Here is a 19,965-nt window from a genome sequence, read left to right as displayed (position 1 = left end):
TATTCTTTGAGATCTGGATCAGTACTGTGCTTTAAAAAAAACCCTTCAAAGCAGGTAATCCTGTTTTGCCATCACTGCTTTCAAATATGTAATACCATAAAAAACTGGGCATCTTTCCAGGATAGAGGAATCCTGCGCCTATCATATATACTACTATGTTTAATGGTATAGTATCATATACTAACAGCCAACTCATTCTCTAAATGAGAATTTTACATGGCCAGAACAGCACTATCCTCACACAAGAGGGAGGAATCAACAGGTTTGCAAAAGTACAAAATGGTCCCATGAGAATTGAGCATGCTGACTGTTTGGGGATGGGGGTTGGAAAACTTCGGGGGAGGGGGGAGTGAGAATGGAGTGGTTGGAATCCTGAACAGAGAGCACCCCGCACCAACATTTTGTTCCGAGTCCCGCATGTTACAAAACTGAGTGTCATCCCAAAATGAAGGAGCCCTATTTATCAACTACCAACTATCTGCCCACAGTCTAGACAGTGACAGGTGCTGCAAACATGGGTTCAACCACCTTCAGTAAGATTAAAATAATCATCAAAAGATCTTGCCTTGTAAGAACGATCAGTCCAACCAGTTCTTTAGCACATATTTCCCTGAACCTCTGTTCTCCCATTTGTTCATACACCGAGTACATAAAATCCAGAACAGTTTCACTCCTGAGAACTTTGTGGCTCACATCTGTGCAAAGCATGATGCTTGTTTCATACTGCAGAATGGAAGTTGTAAAGCCTGGCCAAATCATCAGCCTGCCAAAGAAAGACAACAGAAATTCAAACCAATGTCACCTATCACAAATTGCCACTCAATATTCATTTGAGGTTACAAACATGCCATTCAGCATCTGCAACTCAAGCACAAAGTAACAGAAGAGAAAGGCATTTTAGGCTAACTATTCTCTTTTATAACAAATACACACAATTTTTATTTTCTCCCCTTTATCTTTCCAAGTTAGTTATCTAAGGTCATAAACCAAAGTTGGCTTGCTTTTGGAATCCCAAATCTTAAGAGATTAAAATGTGTCAGTCATCATAATCAGCCCTCAAGACACAAAAGCTTGCTTCCAATGAACACAGCTGTGTACAGTATTTCCAGAATTTTCTAAACAGGCTTAAGGAGACGGTCCCAAAACAAAGAATTTGTCTTACTAGTGAATTCTTCTAGTACTTTCTTCACACAGCAGTTCCTCACACACTGGCATGCTCTCCACTATGCACAGCATGAACTTCTTAAATTGAAGAAGACTTAAATTGAAGGGCTTGGGAGGCACCTCCTAGACCCTGACAATAGATCAAGACCAGTCCCCCTACAGGACCACTGCCTGGCAAACCATTAGCGAGAGAATTCACAGGTAAGGAAAAGGGTTGCATTCCCTCCACTTGGTGTCATGCAGTGGTCCAGGCACTGGGGGACAACAAAGCAGTGCTCCACACATATTGGGGCGGGGGGGGAGAGCAGGGTCTGGACTTGTGGCTTAATTATATATTAAAGCGCTCTGCGGACAAAGCCTGCCTCAGCAGAATCAAAACCATCAAGCCTGTACTGCTTAGTGAAAGTGCAATGGGAGGACCGATTTGCTGTCCTGCGCACCTCTTCAGGACAGGATCTAGACAAAAGGTAGGCAGCCCGGCTGATCTTAAAGTGCAGGCAGGCTGGTATGGGTGAAGGCGGTCCTTCAATTTGGCCCCAAACTGTTTTAAGGATTTAAAGGTCAAAACCAGCACTTTAAACTGGACTTGGAAACACAGTGGTAACCAGTGCAGCTGAAACAGTATCAGCATTATATGAACTGACCAACTTGCCCCCATCAACATTCGGGTAGCTGCATCCTGCATTTGCTGAAGTTTCTGGACGGTCTTCAGAAGCAACCCCACATATCGTGCATTAAAGTAGTCCAGCCTGGATGTCACTAGTGCACAGATAACAGGCATGGTCAGTTCTCTCCAGATAAGGGCCAGTTAGTGTACCAGCTTGAGCTAGTAAAACGCGTTCCTGGTCACCACAGTCATCTGAGCTTCCCCCGTTAGTGAAAAGTCCAGGGCAACTCCCAGGCTATGCACTTAGCCATTCAGGGGGCGTGGATCCCGATCTAAGACCAGTTGTAAACCTCCATCCAGAGTAGTTTGTTTCCCAAACCACAGTGCCTCCATCTTGTCTGGATTAAGTCTCAGCACATTCACCCTCATCCACTGCCAAAACAGCCCCCAGACACTGGTTCAAGATTTCCACAGCCTCCTTGGGATGCGTAGATGGAAACACATGGCACACAGAAAGGTTTAAGCCTCACTTCATTACCTGTGTTTAGGAATATTGATTGGGTCACTTGGATTATAATAATTTCGTCCAATTTGCTGCAAGTTCATTATTTTCAACAATCTGAAAAAAGAAAAAAATGCTTTTTCTTCTTCTGGAGAGTCATTACACAGTGCAACAATCCAGAGCATAGCAGATGAGAAATTGACTATGCCACGGCTTGGCTAAGGCTTTTCCACTACAGCTCTCCACTTGTCTGTGTAGAGCAGCTTTCCCCAACTTGTTGGACTGCAACTCCCATAACCCCCAGCTGGTGTGGCCATGATAGCTGGGAATTATAGGAGTTGCAGTCCAACACATCTGGAGGGTGCCAGGCTGGGGAAGGCTGGTCTAGGGAAACACACCACAGTACATGGAGAGTGTTCCAAGACCATACGTACTGTCATGATCCCTAACTTCCTAGGCAATGGGGAAGTTAGCACATTATTGGATGCCTCCACATATCAAACTGAGAACCTCAAGAACCACCTAAGCAATTCAGATATAGCTCCAGAGTATTTTTCCAGTTGATTGTGCTGAATAAAGACCACCACCACCACACACACTATGGACGAAGACTTGCTTTACCCCTCCATCACTTCATCCCAGCACCGGGATATTCTCAACAGAACTCTCTATTGCCTTTGGCATCTTACGCATTAGCATGCGGCTGGAACATGGTGATGGGTTATCCGCAGTGTGTGTGGTGATGGTCCTCTCAAAGATAAACTAGCACTGACTGAGCAGGAGTTCCACAAAACCCCTACAGCTATGAAGCAGGAAGGATGAGAACCGGGGGAGAAGGGGCTCCTCCCAACAGATGGGGGGAGGAGGAGGATTTAGTATGGTACTGCCTGAGGAGGCGGAGAAGCAACTGCTGGAACCTAAAAGATTTCAGAGCAATAAATCTAGCAGGGTCTCGGTGCATAAAGAAACGCAAATTGTAAGACTCAGCCACAAAGAACAGATAAACGTTAACTTTAACATGCTGCTGTCCCACCTAACAATCAATAAATAAATCTCAAAAGCCAACCTTCTAAAAATAATGTTGTAGAACTGTAAGCATGTAGGTGAAGTAGATGGCAGTTCATTGGTTAGGGTGACAGTAATCTTCACAGTCTCCCCCTGCCGGGTCCGACTGAACACTTCAGTGACCTATGAAAATTAATGGCAGTTACATCTGAAGTGTGATTTAAGTCCCACAAGATTTGACTAGCTGAACAATTTTAAAGCATCCTTTATAGGCGTTGTAGTCCAACACATCTGGAGTTCTTTTAAGTTGGAGAAGGCTTCCTTAACAGCCCTGATCCCTTAAAGTGATGAGACACTCAGAGACAAACTACCTACCCATCTCTAGCTACAAGTCTGTTGCCAATTCCCACCCTAAAGGGTCCAGGAAACACACAGCACCTACTATTAAGATTTTACTTCTAAAACTTTGAACACTCTGTCTCTCTCTCACACACGCACATGCGCACACACACACACACACACACACACACACAGTGCAGAGCTTTCTGAACTATTCAAAGTATCACTATGTAGCAACTCTTTTTGCGTCAGACAGCGTCAGCAGGATTAGATTCTAAACCCTTGGGGGAACACTACCTTGTTCTCCAGTTTCTTTGGTAAAAACAAAATGGTCCCATCAAATGCATGTGTCCTTCCAATTAGGTCCTCATGCTGAAACAGCAAAGCTGAGCGAAGACGCCGGGCTTCCATTTGTGGATTGTAGTCAATGTGATACTGATACAAGGCCCATTGTGGACGAGAAGTCAGCCGAAAATGATTTGTGCTTAACCTTATTAAAGTACCTGAAACACCTGCAGAAACACATCCAACTGCTATCAACTGTCTCTTAACAGATAGCATTTCAACAGCTTTGCAACCAGCTGTATATAGGCATTCATATAAGCTAGAATTACTCATGGAACAGATTGTTGGAACTTTCCATGGAGGTTCCTTCTGGTTTGGTATGACAGAGGCATACAACAGTGGGTTAATTCCCTTAACTGCCCAGGAGGTCAGGGATCATGTGACCTAAATTTCTGATATTGTTTGGTATTGCTAGACTCCTCCCCATTCCTTCCTGTGGTTGAGCCTGAGACCAAGCATAACTGGAGTCCATAAGGAAGGGAAAACAGAGAGAGGCATCACCTCCCTGATTAGGCCTGGCTCAAGCTGGAGTACATAAAGAGGAGAGAGGGGATTCTGTTCACAGAATTCCCTTTAGAGGCTGGAGTGGTTTGCATTTTTCAGAATGTGGACCTGGGGCTTTCTTTGAAGATCAGCTTTTGATGTTTGTAAGCTTGTTCAGTTTTCCCATCAGAGCCAAGATTAGAGAAAGAGAGAAGAGACAATAAAGAGAAAACTTAAAAAACTTAAAAAAACAACAACTAGGGAGTACACAGCAGTTTAACATTTTGAGAAAAGATCAGAATTAGGAGAAGGTTAAGTGCATAAAAGAAGCTAAGAAAGAGTGAAACCTGAGTTGAATAGCAGGTTCCTGGGCAAGGCAGGGTAAGAACTGGACAGCAATCTAGCAGCACCAAGCCTGGTGACCAGAACTAAGTCACATGATCCCCGCCTTCCTGGGCAGCAGTAGGAATTAACCCATTGCTGGATGCCTCCTCACACCAAACAGACTAAGACACTTTAAGAGCTCCATGAGAATATAAGACAGGGATGGTGAACCTTGGCTCTCCTTTCCTCTGCCCCCCTTTGCCCTCCATTTAGCGTGGTCCTCACTGCCATCTTGGGAATCTGAAGTGTGGCTTGGTAATTAGGCAGGGCAGATGCTAAATTAGAAATGGATACAATATTCTCACTTGTTAACTAAATACATTCAAAATAAGCTTAAGAAAAATTACATACCCGTTTTGGATTCTTTAACATGTTCCATTGACTGACGAGTGTTTACACCAAGGTCATGGTAGTCCCTCCGGCGGCCACCTCTCTCCCCCAGCGTCATTTCTTGAAAGCCTGCTGAGATCTGAAGTTCTGAAATTTGAGAAGACATAGTTATGACGTGTATTGACTGATCATCTGAGATCAAGACAAAATGAGCAGGTTACCATCCCTGAACGGAAACAAGAAATGCTGGTCAGCTTATCAGAGCTCTCACTTTTTGGCAACCCAAAGAGCTGAAGTAGTCTCAGTGTGAGGTATACTACAGTACTAACACCATTTCTATTGCTCCTTGAAGCAAAAGGACAAGTCTTACAGCAAATGAGTGCTTAGGACAGAATGATAAATGGGAAGATCACCAGCTCTATAAAGGACACAATGCTGACACTGCACTAAAGCTGTACAAGTACTGTAGGCAAATGAATGTTTACAAAATATGGAGTGTCAGGGAAGAATTTAATTCTCTGAATTATATTAAGATTGCAAAATACATTAATAAGACATTCTACTTCAGAATTACATAAGGACTTAAAACTGAACTTTCCCTCCCATATGATGGCAGCAAATATAACATGCAATATGACAGCAGTTAGTTTGTCAAGAAATGTTTCTCCTTTGTCAGTGAAAGCTAAAAGCTAGTACCTTGAACTGGATCTGCATTTGCTTCAAATGTTTCAAACAGTGGCTTAGCCGTAATGATTTGAGAAAGAGTTCAGGTAAATGGGCCTCTTAGAGTAGTGCTGCTCTGCTGCACTGTCTTACCCTGTGATCTTGGTGCTACAGGCCCTTTTCTTTGCCGCCCACGTCCAACCAGCTCTCCTTCTGCTGGTGGCTCAGCCTGAGGTTTCTGGGGTCTAGTTTGTCCATAGTCAGGTAACTGAACCTAGAAGATGTAATCAAAATTAGAAATCTGAAGACCTGGGACTCGGGGGAAGTTTAGAAAATTTAGGCCAAAAAATTATATATGGAAAACAGGAAAAAAGTTCTTAGGATGTAATTTATTTCTGAATGATAAGTACTTTTTTAAAGCAGTGACTTAAAGCATTAAAGCCAATTCATGCAGAAGCAAGTTTTGAACCCAAGATTCAAATATAGTAACGTCAATGACGATATCACCGCTACTGACTAGATTTTTTAAGCAACGCACTTTGGACTTGATGTTGGAAAATATTTTTAAGATGTTGCAGAGCCTAATATATGCTCTACAAAGCATATACTCTTACAACATGATGGAAAAGCTCAAGAACAAAGATTCCCAACTCCTTTTGCTTCTAACCTGAAGCATCAAGTGAAAAAGTGATGTTTGAACACACACCTCTCAAGAAACAAAAGTTGAAATCTTGTTTCAGTTCTTCCATCCTTCCCTTTTCCAAAGTCCTTAAAGCTCCAAGTTCAGAATCAGAAATTATGGAATTTTCAGACAGATTCCCATTGGAGAAATAGAATAATTTCACTAATACTTGAGAAGGTATTTAGTGGGATGGAGCGAGATATAAATAAACTCAACCAAATATGAATTGAGGACAGTCAATAATGGCTGAATCCAGACATCATGCCAAGCCTAGGGAAGTTGAGGTATGGTTTAGTGTGAGATCTGAACTGACAAGTGAAGCTTTGTGATTATCTGGCAAACCGCAAGCTGATACCATGGTTTGAAAACACCAGTTCATGTAGCGCCAAGCCGTGATTTGGTGTTACATTTTAATCATCCCAACGCCATGGTTAAGCACTGTATCTCAAATGAGACTTGGTAAAGTAGACAATGATACTTGCAGCCCACTCCCATGTATATTTACGTAGTTCAATAATGCTTACTCCCAAACATACATGCACAGGACTGCAGTCTGTTTATGATTGGAAGGATACAGAACTGAAGACTTTGATGTCGAAAGTAAAAGGGGAAGCAATGCTATTCAACTAAAATTTTATATGTTCTTTCTTAAGCTATCGTCACTTGAATCCTGAAAACTGTAGTTCAACATGCATATCAAAGCCTGGAAGTGAAAAATAAAAACACTTCACTACGTTGTATCTTCGGCACAACACTCATGAGCAAATTCCTTATTACACAAATTCTCTATTACACAAAGCTTTAATGTAATTATTTTTCTGTGTGCAATTTTTTATTAAACAGTCAAGGAAATGCGTGGAAAAGTTTTAAAGGAAGACTAAGCAACAGAATATAAAAATACTAAATAAAATAAATAAAAATGCACATGAATCGCTACCTCCACTTCAAAATCTAAAGCTTTTAACACTTACAGTTGCTGCTCCCACAGTGGGTGTAGTAGTGTCTTGGCCACGGGCCCTTCCCCTCGCTCTGGCTCTGGCTCTACCAGACATTGTCTCTCAAGAGAACAAGCTGTAATTATGAGACAAAACACACGAAAGAATTATCCACCAAAATACAGTATTCAATAAATTAAAACCACATCACATCGGCTTTAATCAAACCATTGGATGGCAGTGCAAGGGATATCTCAGAGTACTTCCAGAAAATGCAAAAATATGTATATACATTGAAGGTTAAGGCCAAACCAGACATTGCCCACGTTCCCATGGAATGATAAGGCAGACTTGAGAATCTTACCTTTCTGTTCACAAGCTGTACAATTGCTCTCACCTGCCTCCCTTCCTACCAGCAAGAGCAGCTGAACTATCCAGGAATTCAAAGGTTATACCTTGCTGCCTGAAACGGGGCTCCTAGCGTGTTGTGCCCCTCAGAATTGCAAAACTCAGGTTGTTCTCATTTGTGATTCTTGGCTTGTTGGTAAGCCAGACAAACCAGGACCCCAGTTCAGTAGATATGGTACGCTTTGCATTCCTGATTTAGCCGCTCCTGCTGGTGGGAAGAGCCAAATGGGAGTGAACAGGCAAGTGAGCACCAGCTCTCTCCTCATGAACCATTATGCCAGGATTATTATGGTTGCATGGCTGTTATATGCAGACCCATTTTTCTTTTCTCTAACTTTAAAATCACACAAAACAGAACATAGCCTTTGAGGCTGTGGGTGACGGTGGAGGAACGGAAGGAGGGGCTGTTTAACCATTTCCCTATAGCTGTTTTCCCAGACACACCTCGTGGGTTTTAATCCCATGAGGAGAAATAACGTACAGGTACGTGTTTGTGCCCTAGGAATATCCTAGCACATACTGACTTCTATTACTAACCTTACTTTAAAGAAGCTAATCACCCTTCATAAAAATCTGCAGAGAAAGTGCAGGCTGTTTAAAAAACACCTTCAAGTAAAATTCACGGGAATTTTTTTTTGCTGTAATAGTCAAATCTAGGCGTATGTAGTTGGAAGTCCTTTTGCATCTTACGGGGCATATAAAATTGCATCTTAAGGCTATAGCTATTTAGGAATTAACCCTACTGAGTAGAAATGAATAGGGTCAGGCTCACTCTGAACAAGCCAAGCAAGAGGTTTGGAGTTACCACTGGCCTTGACACAAAGGATTACAACCCTGGTTTTACACAGGTTAGGGCACAATCCCATGCATGTTTGGACAGAAAAAGAAGTCCTGTAACTCCCAGCATGCCCCAATCAGTCAAGCTGGCTGGGGAATACTGGGAGTTGTAGGCCTTTTCTCTGTCTAAACCTGCATAGGATTGCACTCTTAAAGCCTCAATCGAAATAGTAATGGGCAGTCATATTCCCCCATCCACCCACCGGTGTGGCCTAACCCTACAAACACCTCCAAGCCCCCATCCCCTGAAAAACTCACACAGGAATTGCTACCTAGAACCACTGGGAGAAACACACACCACTGGTCCCAAAGTGAACATACAGCTTACTGCACAATTGTGGTCATAGGCTGGTTTCTTGGTCCATTCCTCCCACCTTCTCCACACCTTATTTTTCTCCCCTTGTTTAACCACCCTCTTTTGTACCCTGCTTTTTTCAGGAGTTCCCCCCCCCCCGCCCCACCTTCCACAGGTCCAGTGTTATTTGCTCACCTTCGTCTAATTATATATTTATAATACACATACAATACAGGTATAATGTGGAAAGGAGAACCACATACACCATCTTGGGTTCCTTGCAAGAGGAGAAAAGGCAGGATATAAATGTAATAAATAAAATAGTGTATCAACATCAGAAGATATCCTTCTTTGGAATAAGCAGCAGCAACAAAAGTTAGGGAATGGATAGAGGTGATTATTGCTGGACTGTCCTGTTTTGTTTTCTCAAGCCATCCAAGCTTAGCATTTATGAGTCTTTTGGGGACACTGGTAGTTACTAATGAAATTGCTGTAAGCTGTCTTGAATTCAGAGACTAGGGCCAGAGCATAAATACTGTAGTTATTTGCTTTGAATATGGTCCCATAGGAAAGCAGGACGCAAATCTATTAAATAAACTACATTACAGAAATATACAGTACTTTCAGTACTAGACACATACACAATATTAGTTGGCCCAATATAGATACTATCCTAATATGAATTCTGGAACGCTACAGCTGCAATCCTATACATATTTACATGGGAATAAGTCCCAATGAACTCAATTTGCGTAACTACGCATAAGTTTGTGCTGTATAATTAACCATACCTACATTATACATCTCACACATACACACCGGCATGTAATATGGTCACTAATATATCTATCTATATGTAGTATACATACTTTGATTTTTCATTTTATCTTACTTATTTATACTGTAGCCCATTTTTAAAAATAAGGCTTTCCAAAGCAGCTTACAAGGGGCGGGGGAAGAGAGAGGGAAGACTTGTGACCTCCATAATACAGCACAGGTTAAAAATAAATCAAGCACACACACCCCGCCCAAGCATAAACATAAAAAAATGCACCAGAGCTTCAAATACACAACGCAAACATTCCCACAATTACATATTATAGATTCCATAATATATAGAGAGGTATTATAGGTTCGTAAGGTATGTATTTTATATATCTATAGCTATATATATCTATATGTTTCTTCCACATATATAGAAACAGAGATATATGTATTATATAGATAGGTAAGACAGGTATTTTTTATATCCATAGCTACATCTATAGATTGATATGAGAAAGAGAGAATATATGCATTATATAGCGATATTATAGGTTGGTAAGGTATATATCTGATATATCTACAGGTATAAACATACACAGTTATGCTTCTTACATATACAGAAACAGACAGATTATCTATTATATAGATATATAGACAGGTAAGACAGGGATTTTCTATATCTATAGCTATATTTATAGACTGATATAAATAGGTTTTCTAGAGAGCGAGCGAGAATATATGTATTGTATAGAGAGATATAGGTTGGTAAGGCATGTATTCTATATATCTATATCTAACGGTATAAACATATACAGATGCTTTTTACATATATAGAGACAGATTATCTATTATATAGATATTAGATAAGTAAGAGGGATTTTATATATCTATATCTATAGATAAGATATAGAGATACATTTCTCGTGTGTGTGTGTGTGTATATATATATATGCAGAGAGAGAGAGAGAGATTTTATATATATATATATGGTCCTAGTACAGCACACCTATTGATGAGGGCAGAAGCCAAAACGTTTAGCTATACATACATATATACACACACACTTTGCCCTTTGTGTTTCTATCTCTCAGATTTGTTTCCTTAATTCTGTTACCCTTATTTCGAAACAAAATAAAATTTCATAAGGAAAAATAAATAAATCGCGTAGCGAGACCTTAATCTACACAGGCCCTACAAACAACTTCAAAAATAATAATAATAATAACACAGAGGCAGGCACTCTGCACGTGCTCAGAAGCACTCTAGGGGCCTGAAGCAATGCTTTCGAATTCGAAGCGGCCAGGGCCAGGGCCAGGGCCAGGGCCAGGGCCAGGGCCAGGGCCAGGGCCAGGGCCAGGGCCAGGGCCAGGGCCAGGGCCAGGGCCAGGGCCAGGGCCCCCCTCTTCCGCCTGCCGCCGGCTCCGCCCTACCCGCGGGGCTCGCCAAGCCGGGCGCGACCGCCGATCCTCGCCCGGCCTCGCCGCCTCCTTCCGCCGGAGCATGCGCCGGCCCCGCCCACCCGCCTTAAATAGGCCCACGCGCTACAGAGGTCCGGCGCTACGCCCTAACGGCTTTCTGGGGAGCCGCCTCACGAGGCGCGGGGAATCGTTCCGCGCGGCACGTGACCGCCTCTCTGAACCCGCTCCCGCCAGCTGCCTCTACAAAGGAACCTCTTTTTCTTCACAGCTTCTCCAATACGTTTCTCTCGTATTAGCTTCGCGTAGCAATTTTTTTCTTTTTTTTTAAAGGAAAAAAAAACTAGGACTATTTTTTCTCGCACCCCTCCATACCCCCTCCGCGCTCGCCCTAGCTCGCGCGCTCTCTCTCTCTCTCTCTCTCTCTCTCTCTCGGAGGAACACGACAGGCCGAAGCGACGCTCGTGCCGCTTTGCGCCAAGCAAAGGCGCGCGCCGGACTCTGATTGGGCGCTCGTCCCTCGTGACTCGCCTCTTGCCGCCCCGCCCCGCCCCCCGCTTTCGTCCTAGAGTTTGCCGAACGTTTCCGAAGGGAGGAGGACGAGCGTAGCCGACGGAGCCGAAAGTTGCCGAGGAGTCCCGAAAGCTTCCGAAGCCATTGAAGGCTTTCTCATGAGAGCCCGCGTTGTTAGCAGCGCCTGTTTTATGTACAGAAATGTATAATCCGCTGAATTAAAATAGTAGCAGCACCCAGTATATTAGTACAGCGAGCTGGCCCATCGCAACTGCCCAAGAGAGAAAAGATAATAATAATAAAAAAAAATCCCAGATATGCAGAATTTAAAACCTGTGAACTTTAAAACTAACAGTGAAATTCTATATATGTCTACTCCGAAGTAAGTACCATTGCTTTCAGTGGGCTTACTCCCAGGTAAGTGGCTATAAGTTTACAGCCGTACAAACAATGAACAGGGTGATAACATTTTTATTAGGCAGTTTCCCTATTTGTTTATTTATTAATTAAACTTTTTTTTTTAAAAAAAAGAAACATGCCTCCCTGCAATGAATCTGGATATTAACAAAGTGGGGTTGTTTTTAAAATTTTAATGCTGTATTTTAGCTGTGAATTGTTGTGAACCTCCCAGAGACCTTTGGCTGTTGGGCGGTATAGAAATGAAATAAATAAAGTGTTTTATTATTGTATGCTGCCTTGGGAGGGTTTCTGCCAATCCTATGCCTGTTGAGATAGTAAAAAAAGTCCTACAACTCCCAGCATGCCCCAGCTATGGCAGGGGAGTGCTGGGAGTTGTAGGACTTTTGCTGGGAGTTGTAGGACTTTTCTCTGCCTAAACATGCATAGGATTGTGCCCCAAATATTGCATATCAAACTAGAACAGCCTCCCGCAATTTGGCATCCTTGAGATGTGTTGGATTGCAGTGCCCATCAACCCCGGGCATCACAGCCTGTGCTGGCTGGCTGCGATGGGAGTTGTAGTCCAACACTTCTCAAAAGCGCCAAGTTGGAGAAGACTGAACTAGAAGAAAAAGTGTTGCCTCTTGTCTAGTGATCTAGCCCATCATGTTATAAGATCTATAAAGCCTAGACTGTGCTTGTGAGCATGTTCAGAGTGCCTTTCCCTGACCACCTAATCGCATCATCATTCTTCCCTCCCTAAGGCATCCTGTATGTTGCCGGCTTGCTTTACAGACATGGAGAGCCTGTAGTTTAGTGGTACTGCATCCGGTGGAGGCTGGTCCAGTCAGAACTCTAAAGGAGTTATCCAAGGTGCTGACCCTATCCCCAAAATAGGTTCAGCACCTTGGACAGCTCTTTTAGAGTTCGGGCTGGTTGTGAAACCCAGAATGGACTCACAGCCCCACCGAAAACAGAGCCACCGGGTGCATCTCCTTTCCATGCTGACGGACCCACAGTCACTCCCTTGTATCTCCATTTGTTGTTGTTTTAAGTCTGCTAGCAGGTGATTGGAAAAACCTTGCTCTGCCTGAACTAGACAGACTCTGCCATGCCGAACAAATAAAACTGCACTAGACAGACCAGAGCCCACATCTGTTTTAAGGCAGCTTCCTATCTTTAGCCAGAAATTCAACAGGTAAGACTCCCCCCCCCCCATCACCAGGTTTCCGTGCTTGGGTAACCGGGCCTTCGTGCAGCTGTTTTATTACATTTCTATACCATCCAATAACCAAAGCTCTCTGGGATGCTCACAGCATGGTGAAACATAATATAAAACCAAGTGACATCCGCAAGTTTAAAATGGTTTAAAAACAAGTTTAAAACAATTGACAATAAGACTACCAGCAGGACCTGATTTTTTTAAAAAAACTAAAAGGCCCCATCATATGCTGTCAAATGCCTGGGGGTAGAGGAAAGTTAGCGTCAGGCGGACCTCACTGGGGAGAGCGTTCGACAGTGGAGGGGCCACCGCTGAGAAGGTACCTCCAAACCTCTCACAGCTAGTAATGCATATACTAAACTGTGGAGAGAGCTTCAGCTGTGGGGCGGTGTAGAAATATAAACAAGAAATACATAATGTGCTTAGGGTGTTCATTCCCAAAGATGGCCTTCAGTTAATAAAATAAAGGGAAAGAATTAAATAATGTAGTGCCCGTGGGAATGGCTCCCAAAGGAGGCTCTCCAATATGTCTCTGTGTGGACCGCATTTGCCTCCTCCCAGTCAACCTCCTCTGGGGTTGAGTAATCCTGTGGTTCTGCAGGGGGTGGGGGTTCAAAATGCATTGAAAGAATGGTTGTGGGGCCACCTGGGCTAGCCCTGCCCCCACTGTCTGCGCATTTGGGGTGCGTCACAAGGAGCTCTGTGCACGTATCGGTGTGTGTGCATTGAGCTCCTGCATGTGCAGGAGGATCGTGGTGCAATCAGGACTCACCCCCTCTCCTGGAGAAGCTCTTCCTGCATAGATCAGGTTGCGCTTGGAGCCCCCTTCTGATGTGCTCCGAACGAGTGGATGGCGGAGCTAGTCCTCATGCATTCTTTCACTATGCAGGGGGAGGGGCCATCTGAATGACTGGCCCTCAGAAGTAGCCCGTTGACTAATGCAGAGACACAATGGACAGACCCTTCTGAGGGCAGGCTGCCCTAAAAATGGACTCGATGGTCTTATAGGCCCTTTCCAACCCTACTGTTCTATGATTCTATGAATAAAACATTTTTGAGCTGTAAGAGTGAAGGATGATGCCTCCCATTTTAATTGGGGTGAAACCCATGCTTCAACAAACAGGCTAATCTTGGGGCAGGTGTGTGTGACTAGGAAGCAATATGTGCGTCTCCCAGCAGATGGAGCAGCGAATCAAGAAATCTTCTCGGTGACCACTGACCAGACCACGACTCTGGGACAAGGATAGGTGACAGGGTGAAAAACTTTCCTGGCCAGAGCTGTCAAGCTCAGAACAGGTAGCTACTATCATGAGTGCCTGTTGCAACTGCAAACTGAAAATGCTCTGAGTGTGCACTGCACCAGCTTTTCTTAGGAAGTATCTCCCACGAAATGCCAGTTTTGACCTATTATTATTAAATATATTTATATACCACTTACCATATTTAAAAAGTATCTCTAAGCGGTCTACAGGGAAAGATCATTAAAAACAATCAACCCGTTAAAATACATTTCTAGAAAACATTTAAACTAAATACTCACAGTGCTGTAATATACAAACAAAGTGGGCAGCGCAAGGAAAGCCCTTACATAGCCATGTCCACCCTTGAATGGCAAGCAGGGCTAATCCGAACTCCCGAACTGCTGTCCCTTGGCCGTTAATATGTGTCTGTACACATGTACGTGTTGGCTTCACACCACGCTAGTTATTTGTAAAGTGTCCTCTGTGAACTGACTGTGGATCCTAGCACATTTCCCAGAAACCCCTGCAACACCCAGTTCGGGAGTTCCAGTTTGGGGCTTCCTTGGGAAACAGGCTAATGTGGAAAATATTTCCCCTAAAAGCCAGACATTATACAAACAAACGCTGTCCTCCTCGATCCCTCTGTGATATTAACAACATAGGCTAACAGCTGTCCTCTGGTGCAATTCCTGGCTCCCATGTCCTAAAGATCAATTTCCTGTTTATACTTGCACATCAAATGGACTTTTCTTTTCTTTTTTTTAAGTTTCCCCGATTTCCTTTTTGTTCTGCTTTCTTTGTTCTGTTGCCATACAGTCTTCCCTTCCCTCCTCCCCGTTCTCTCTTCTCTGGAGATGACATGTATGGGAAATGGCTTATTGTAAGCAACAGGAGGCAGAACTCACCCCCCCACACACACGCACCCCCATCACCTCTTGCATGCCCATCCAGTTGCATTGGGGGGGGGGCAGGAAGAGAACAAACATCAAAGGAAAGCACAGGCTAGTTCTTTCTTTTTTTTCATACAGGATACAGACGATGAGTTTATTGATACAGTTTGGATTCTTGCCACGTTTCCAGAGTTGTGTGCGTACCACGGTTCTCCGCACCAAGCGCTTTGACGATTGCTTTGCAGTTCACAATTCGGGCTCCTAAGCGCTTTGGCTTTCAATTTGTTGTTCAAGGAAGTTTCTAGTCCCTATGACTGCATACAAATAAGCGTGAAAGTGTAAGGGTACACCTCAGTGAAGTCTCAAAAGTTATGTTTGGTGGGGAGGGCTGAGCTGAATTGTTGTTGGGCAGGCAATGAAGGAGGGCGACAAAGATGATCAGGGGACTGGAAACAAAGCCCTATGAGGAGAAACTGAAAGAACTGGGCATGTTTAGCCTTTAGAGGAGAGGAGGACTGAGGGGAGATAGGATAGTGCTTTTCAAGTACCTGCAAAATTGTCACAGAGAGGAAGGCCAGGATCTCTTCTCAATCATCCCAGAGTGCAGGACACGGAATCATGGGCTCAAGTTACAGGAAGCCAGATTCCAGCTGAACATCAGGTACAACTTCCTGATATTAGAGCAATACGACAGTGGAGCCAGTTACCTAGGGAGGTGGTGGGCTCTCCCACACTGGAGGCGTTCAAGACAAGGCTGGACAGCCATCTGTCAGGGATGCTCTGACTTGGATTCCTGCATTGAGCAGGGGGTTGGACTCGATGGCCTTGTAGGCCCCTTCCAACCCTACTATTCTATGATTATACTAGAACCCAGGGTCATCCCATGAAACTGACTGGTGGTAGATTCAGGACAGATAAAAGGAAGGACTTCTTCCCACAGAGCATAGTGAAACTATGAAATTTGCTACCACAGGAAGTAGTGATGGCCACCAATTTGGATGGCTTTAAAAGGGGGTTGGACAAATTCCTGGAGGAAAAGGCTTTCAATGGCTACTAGTCTTGATGACTATGTGCTCCCTCCAGTACCAGAGGCAGTAAGCCTATGTACACCAGTTGCTGGGGAACATGGGTAGGAGGGTGCTGTTGCGCTCATGCCCTCCTTGTGGGTTCCTGGTCGACAGCTGGTTGGCCACTGTGTGAACAGAATGCTGGACTAGATAGACCCTTGGTCTGATCCAGCAGGGCTCTTCTTATGTTCTTACGTTCTTAACCTATTAAATTCACAGCTTGAATTTCAGCAGAAGGATTAGGATTTCATTTTAATTTTTCTCATTAATTAATTTATTTAAAATATTTCTCCAACACCATTCACCCAAGTTCCACCCTGTTTTACAACAATTAAAATAACATTAAAAAAAAAAACCCAGAAAGGATATAATACAAAGGAAAATAGAGGCAACAAAGTTTTGACTGGTCTGCAGAAAGCAAGGAGGAGGCTGTTCAAATTTCCCTAGGAAGGGAATTGTGTAACTATTGGGACTCCTACTGAAAAGGCCTTGCTCCTGCTGGGGGGAAATCCCCCCACCCACAAAGATGGAATCGAGAGCATGGTCTCATCCACAGATCCTAAGTGATGAGGAGAGGCTTCCTTTCTGGAAACACCAATAGCTTCCCTGCCATTGACTGCCCCAGCTGTCACCACCTTTGGTAGCCAATGAAAGTCCTGCTGCGCCAGCAGATTGGAGAATTACCACCATGCTAAGTTCTGGGATGACTCCACCGCTGGTGATTTCTGAGGCTGACAACATCTTGGCAGCAAGAGATACTCCTATAGTTCCTCCACTGGTGAAGTCTATTTTTCCTAGCACCACTGGAACACCAAAGACCACTCCCAGGTCTTCTCCAATAATAGCTCCTTTGCCCGTGCTGTCTTCCATATGCCTCTGATGTCTGCAAATATTTGCGATTCGCTTCTTCCTTTCTCCCCATCTTGGCAGTAAATCCTTGTGCAGTGGCCAAAACAAAGTGCTGTAAGTTTGCAATAAGCATTCTAGCTGTGATGGACGGCAATTCCAAATCAAACTAGAGCCATGAGCATGTGTTCTCTGTTTTGCTCAGGAAGGAAATGCCTATATTCAAGTAAGAAAAGATTACTTTGTAAAATCAGAGCCCTAGCTATCACGGCTGTGAAGGCGTTACTATCTCAGGGATATTCTACACCCCTTCCCCAAATTTTCTAGACTTTTTCCCTGTGGAGGTATAAATGTTCAGGGGTTACAAAATGCTGAGTGTGTCTGCTGGGGGTGGGGGCAGAAAAGTGTGGGGAGGGAAATGTAATGGAGTAGCCTGGAAAAGATCATGGCTGGCTGGCTGACTAGAACCCTCAACAGGAGCTCTCCACATGTTGTTGTAAGTACCACAGTATTGTATTGTTGTTAGGCATTGGGGTTTTTTATGCTGCCTTTCCACTATACGATGCCCAAGGGAGCTGACGAAAAAGCATTGTAATAGCAGGTTAAAACAACCCAATGCATCTCGACAGTATAACAACATCAAAGCAAGCAATTAAAAAGGGGTGGAAAAACAGTCCAACAGATTAAACAATAAGAGAGGGGGTCCAGATGGCTCTCTAGGGACAGCAAATACTACAGTCTGGACTCTGCTTCAGAGAAGGCCTTGTGCTGGGACTCCTTCACGCCGAGCTTTTATCCTATGATTGCGATTGCTCCTTCACAGAAGTGTGCGGGCTCTTTACACGACGCCGTGATCGTTCAAGGCATCTCCTGCACGAAATGCCCATTGTTCCGTTTTTAAATAGATCGCAGATAATGAGCTATCAAATTACCCTGCTGTGTTCCGCTTCAGTTTCCTCCGTTAAAACAGTAAAAGCGACAAGAAGAGGAGCGAGTTCAGTGAAAGATAATGGAAGACTCAGATATGGAGAGAAGGAGGGGGAAGGGGGTGGGGGGAAAGGAAGCACATGAGAAAGGGAGCCGTTGTGATCCTGCATTTAAAACAGAAGCAGAAAGCCCTGTTTTAAATGCAGGATTTTGGGCTGGTGTAGAGATGCCCTTGCTCTCCTACCAGCGATACCTCAGAAAAAGGCGGGGTGTGCAAAGCACCTTATAGCTCAGGCAGGCTTATATGGGAGGACATTTGGAAAACCCACACACTACCAGCCTGTTCTGCATAGCTCTGGCCCATTCCTGTCTGACCTGGGCTCAACTTTAAAAAAAAAAAGGTTGCCCAACTTTTGCTGGAGGCAAACTTCATTTTCACTTCTTGCTGTTGTCGAGAGCCCAGCTGCATCTCATAAATATCAGGAAATACCCAATGCCACTGCAAGGATTAAAGCGTTGATATGAACCTGAGATCTCTGCTTTAAAGCCATGGTGTAGAGTGAATCTAGCGATTCTAGAGTGAATTTAGCAATTAGTTTCCTCAAGAGTAATTGCCCCAATATTTTTTTTAAGTTGTTAAAACTCACATATACACTTTGCTTTGAAACCTCTGCTGGTGGCGTGCGTGACACGAACACCTTGGCAATCGAACAGTTATCTAGAAAGAAGAGTTAGCAACCTTAAGGTACCTTTCAAGGGCTCATCCAAGGTATCCTTTGTTTGTTTGCAGTACCCTGAAATAGCAGGGATGTGTACAGAAAAATGATACCATAGAGCCCACATCACTTCTCAACCGACCTTGGGTGCTTTCAGACAACACTTTTATCATGCAGTCGCCCTGACTCAGTCACAGAATTTTACCCGGGGGGGGGGGGGAGTTTCCAGACAATGTTGTCCTCCGCTTGTAACCCTCTCATGTTTGTTTTCCCATCGCTTCTTCCACTTCTGTTCTTTCCACAAATGTATCGATTAATTTATTCATGTATTTATTTGATTTGTACCCCACCTTTCTACCAAGAAAATGGCACTCAGGGTGTACTGGGCCATCTCTCAGGCAGGAACTGACCATAAAACAGCCGGCGTACACAATAATGTATTAATCGGGGGTGCAGCTCTACTTGCAATATTGTGTTCAGTTTTTTCTTCATGTAACGTACAAATAACATACGAACTTTGCTGCCACGAGATATCATGATGTGTATGAGGAAAGGGTGAAGGCTAAACTAAGGACGGGTTCCCTCCCAACAGGACATGTGACTCAATTACAGGGCAGGAGTCCAAAGCCTCTTTGGACTTTCAAAGTCTAGGCCCTCTGCAAGGACAGAGATATAAATCAGCCCCTATAGAGTGAAAAGTTGTTTGGGACTCAGGTATCATGAATATGATCCCCACATGTAGCTCTACGGGACAGTTGGCCGGCTTTGAGAATCCCATTTTTTCCACACAGGAATAACCCACCCAAAACCGAAACACAAAAAAACTTCTCACTCTTTTTTAATTATTATTATTATTATTATTATTATTATTATTAAACTTGCAGTATGTTTGAAAACACCTCAGAAAAAAGGTTGGCAAACACAGAATGACTCCTTTTGAAATCCATTCCTTTGTTAAATGCCTTTCCCAAGGGGAAGGGCCGTA

The 19,965-nt window shown here is 43.8% G+C and overlaps 1 protein-coding gene across 8 annotated transcripts in view; it reads right to left on the bottom strand.

The window, feature by feature from the left end:
* Positions 1–11,688, bottom strand: part of PIWIL1 (piwi like RNA-mediated gene silencing 1) — a 30,706-nt gene extending 19,018 nt beyond the window's left edge. For 4 of the 8 annotated variants that reach the window (XR_014785763.1, XR_014785764.1, XM_084820018.1 and 1 more), the window contains exons 1-8: positions 11,175–11,246; positions 7,476–7,575; positions 5,976–6,096; positions 5,181–5,306; positions 3,915–4,129; positions 3,340–3,461; positions 2,310–2,390; positions 566–763 (exon numbers count right to left, since the gene is read on the bottom strand). Coding sequence is in view for 6 of the 8 variants with exons in the window: in XM_084820018.1 (XP_084676144.1) it covers positions 566–763; positions 2,310–2,390; positions 3,340–3,461; positions 3,915–4,129; positions 5,181–5,306; positions 5,976–6,096; positions 7,476–7,556 (944 nt within the window). In the remaining 2 variants the exon portion in view is untranslated. Of the gene's footprint in view, positions 1–565; positions 764–2,309; positions 2,391–3,339; positions 3,462–3,914; positions 4,130–5,180; positions 5,307–5,975; positions 6,097–7,475; positions 7,576–9,174; positions 9,257–10,918; positions 11,076–11,174; positions 11,247–11,524 lie in introns of those variants that run through there. The other 4 variants (XM_084820019.1, XM_084820023.1, XM_084820021.1 and 1 more) reach the window with 3 other exon arrangements.
* Between the last annotated feature and the right edge of the window lie 8,277 nt (positions 11,689–19,965).

The sequence above is a fragment of the Heloderma suspectum genome, chromosome 13 (assembly GCF_057233095.1).
Source record: "Heloderma suspectum isolate Gila_16-S chromosome 13, 16-S_ref, whole genome shotgun sequence".
Classification (NCBI taxonomy): Eukaryota; Metazoa; Chordata; class Lepidosauria; order Squamata; family Helodermatidae; genus Heloderma; species Heloderma suspectum.
The sequence above is the reverse complement of the archived record's forward strand: the minus strand, read 5'-3'. Positions and strand labels throughout refer to the sequence as shown.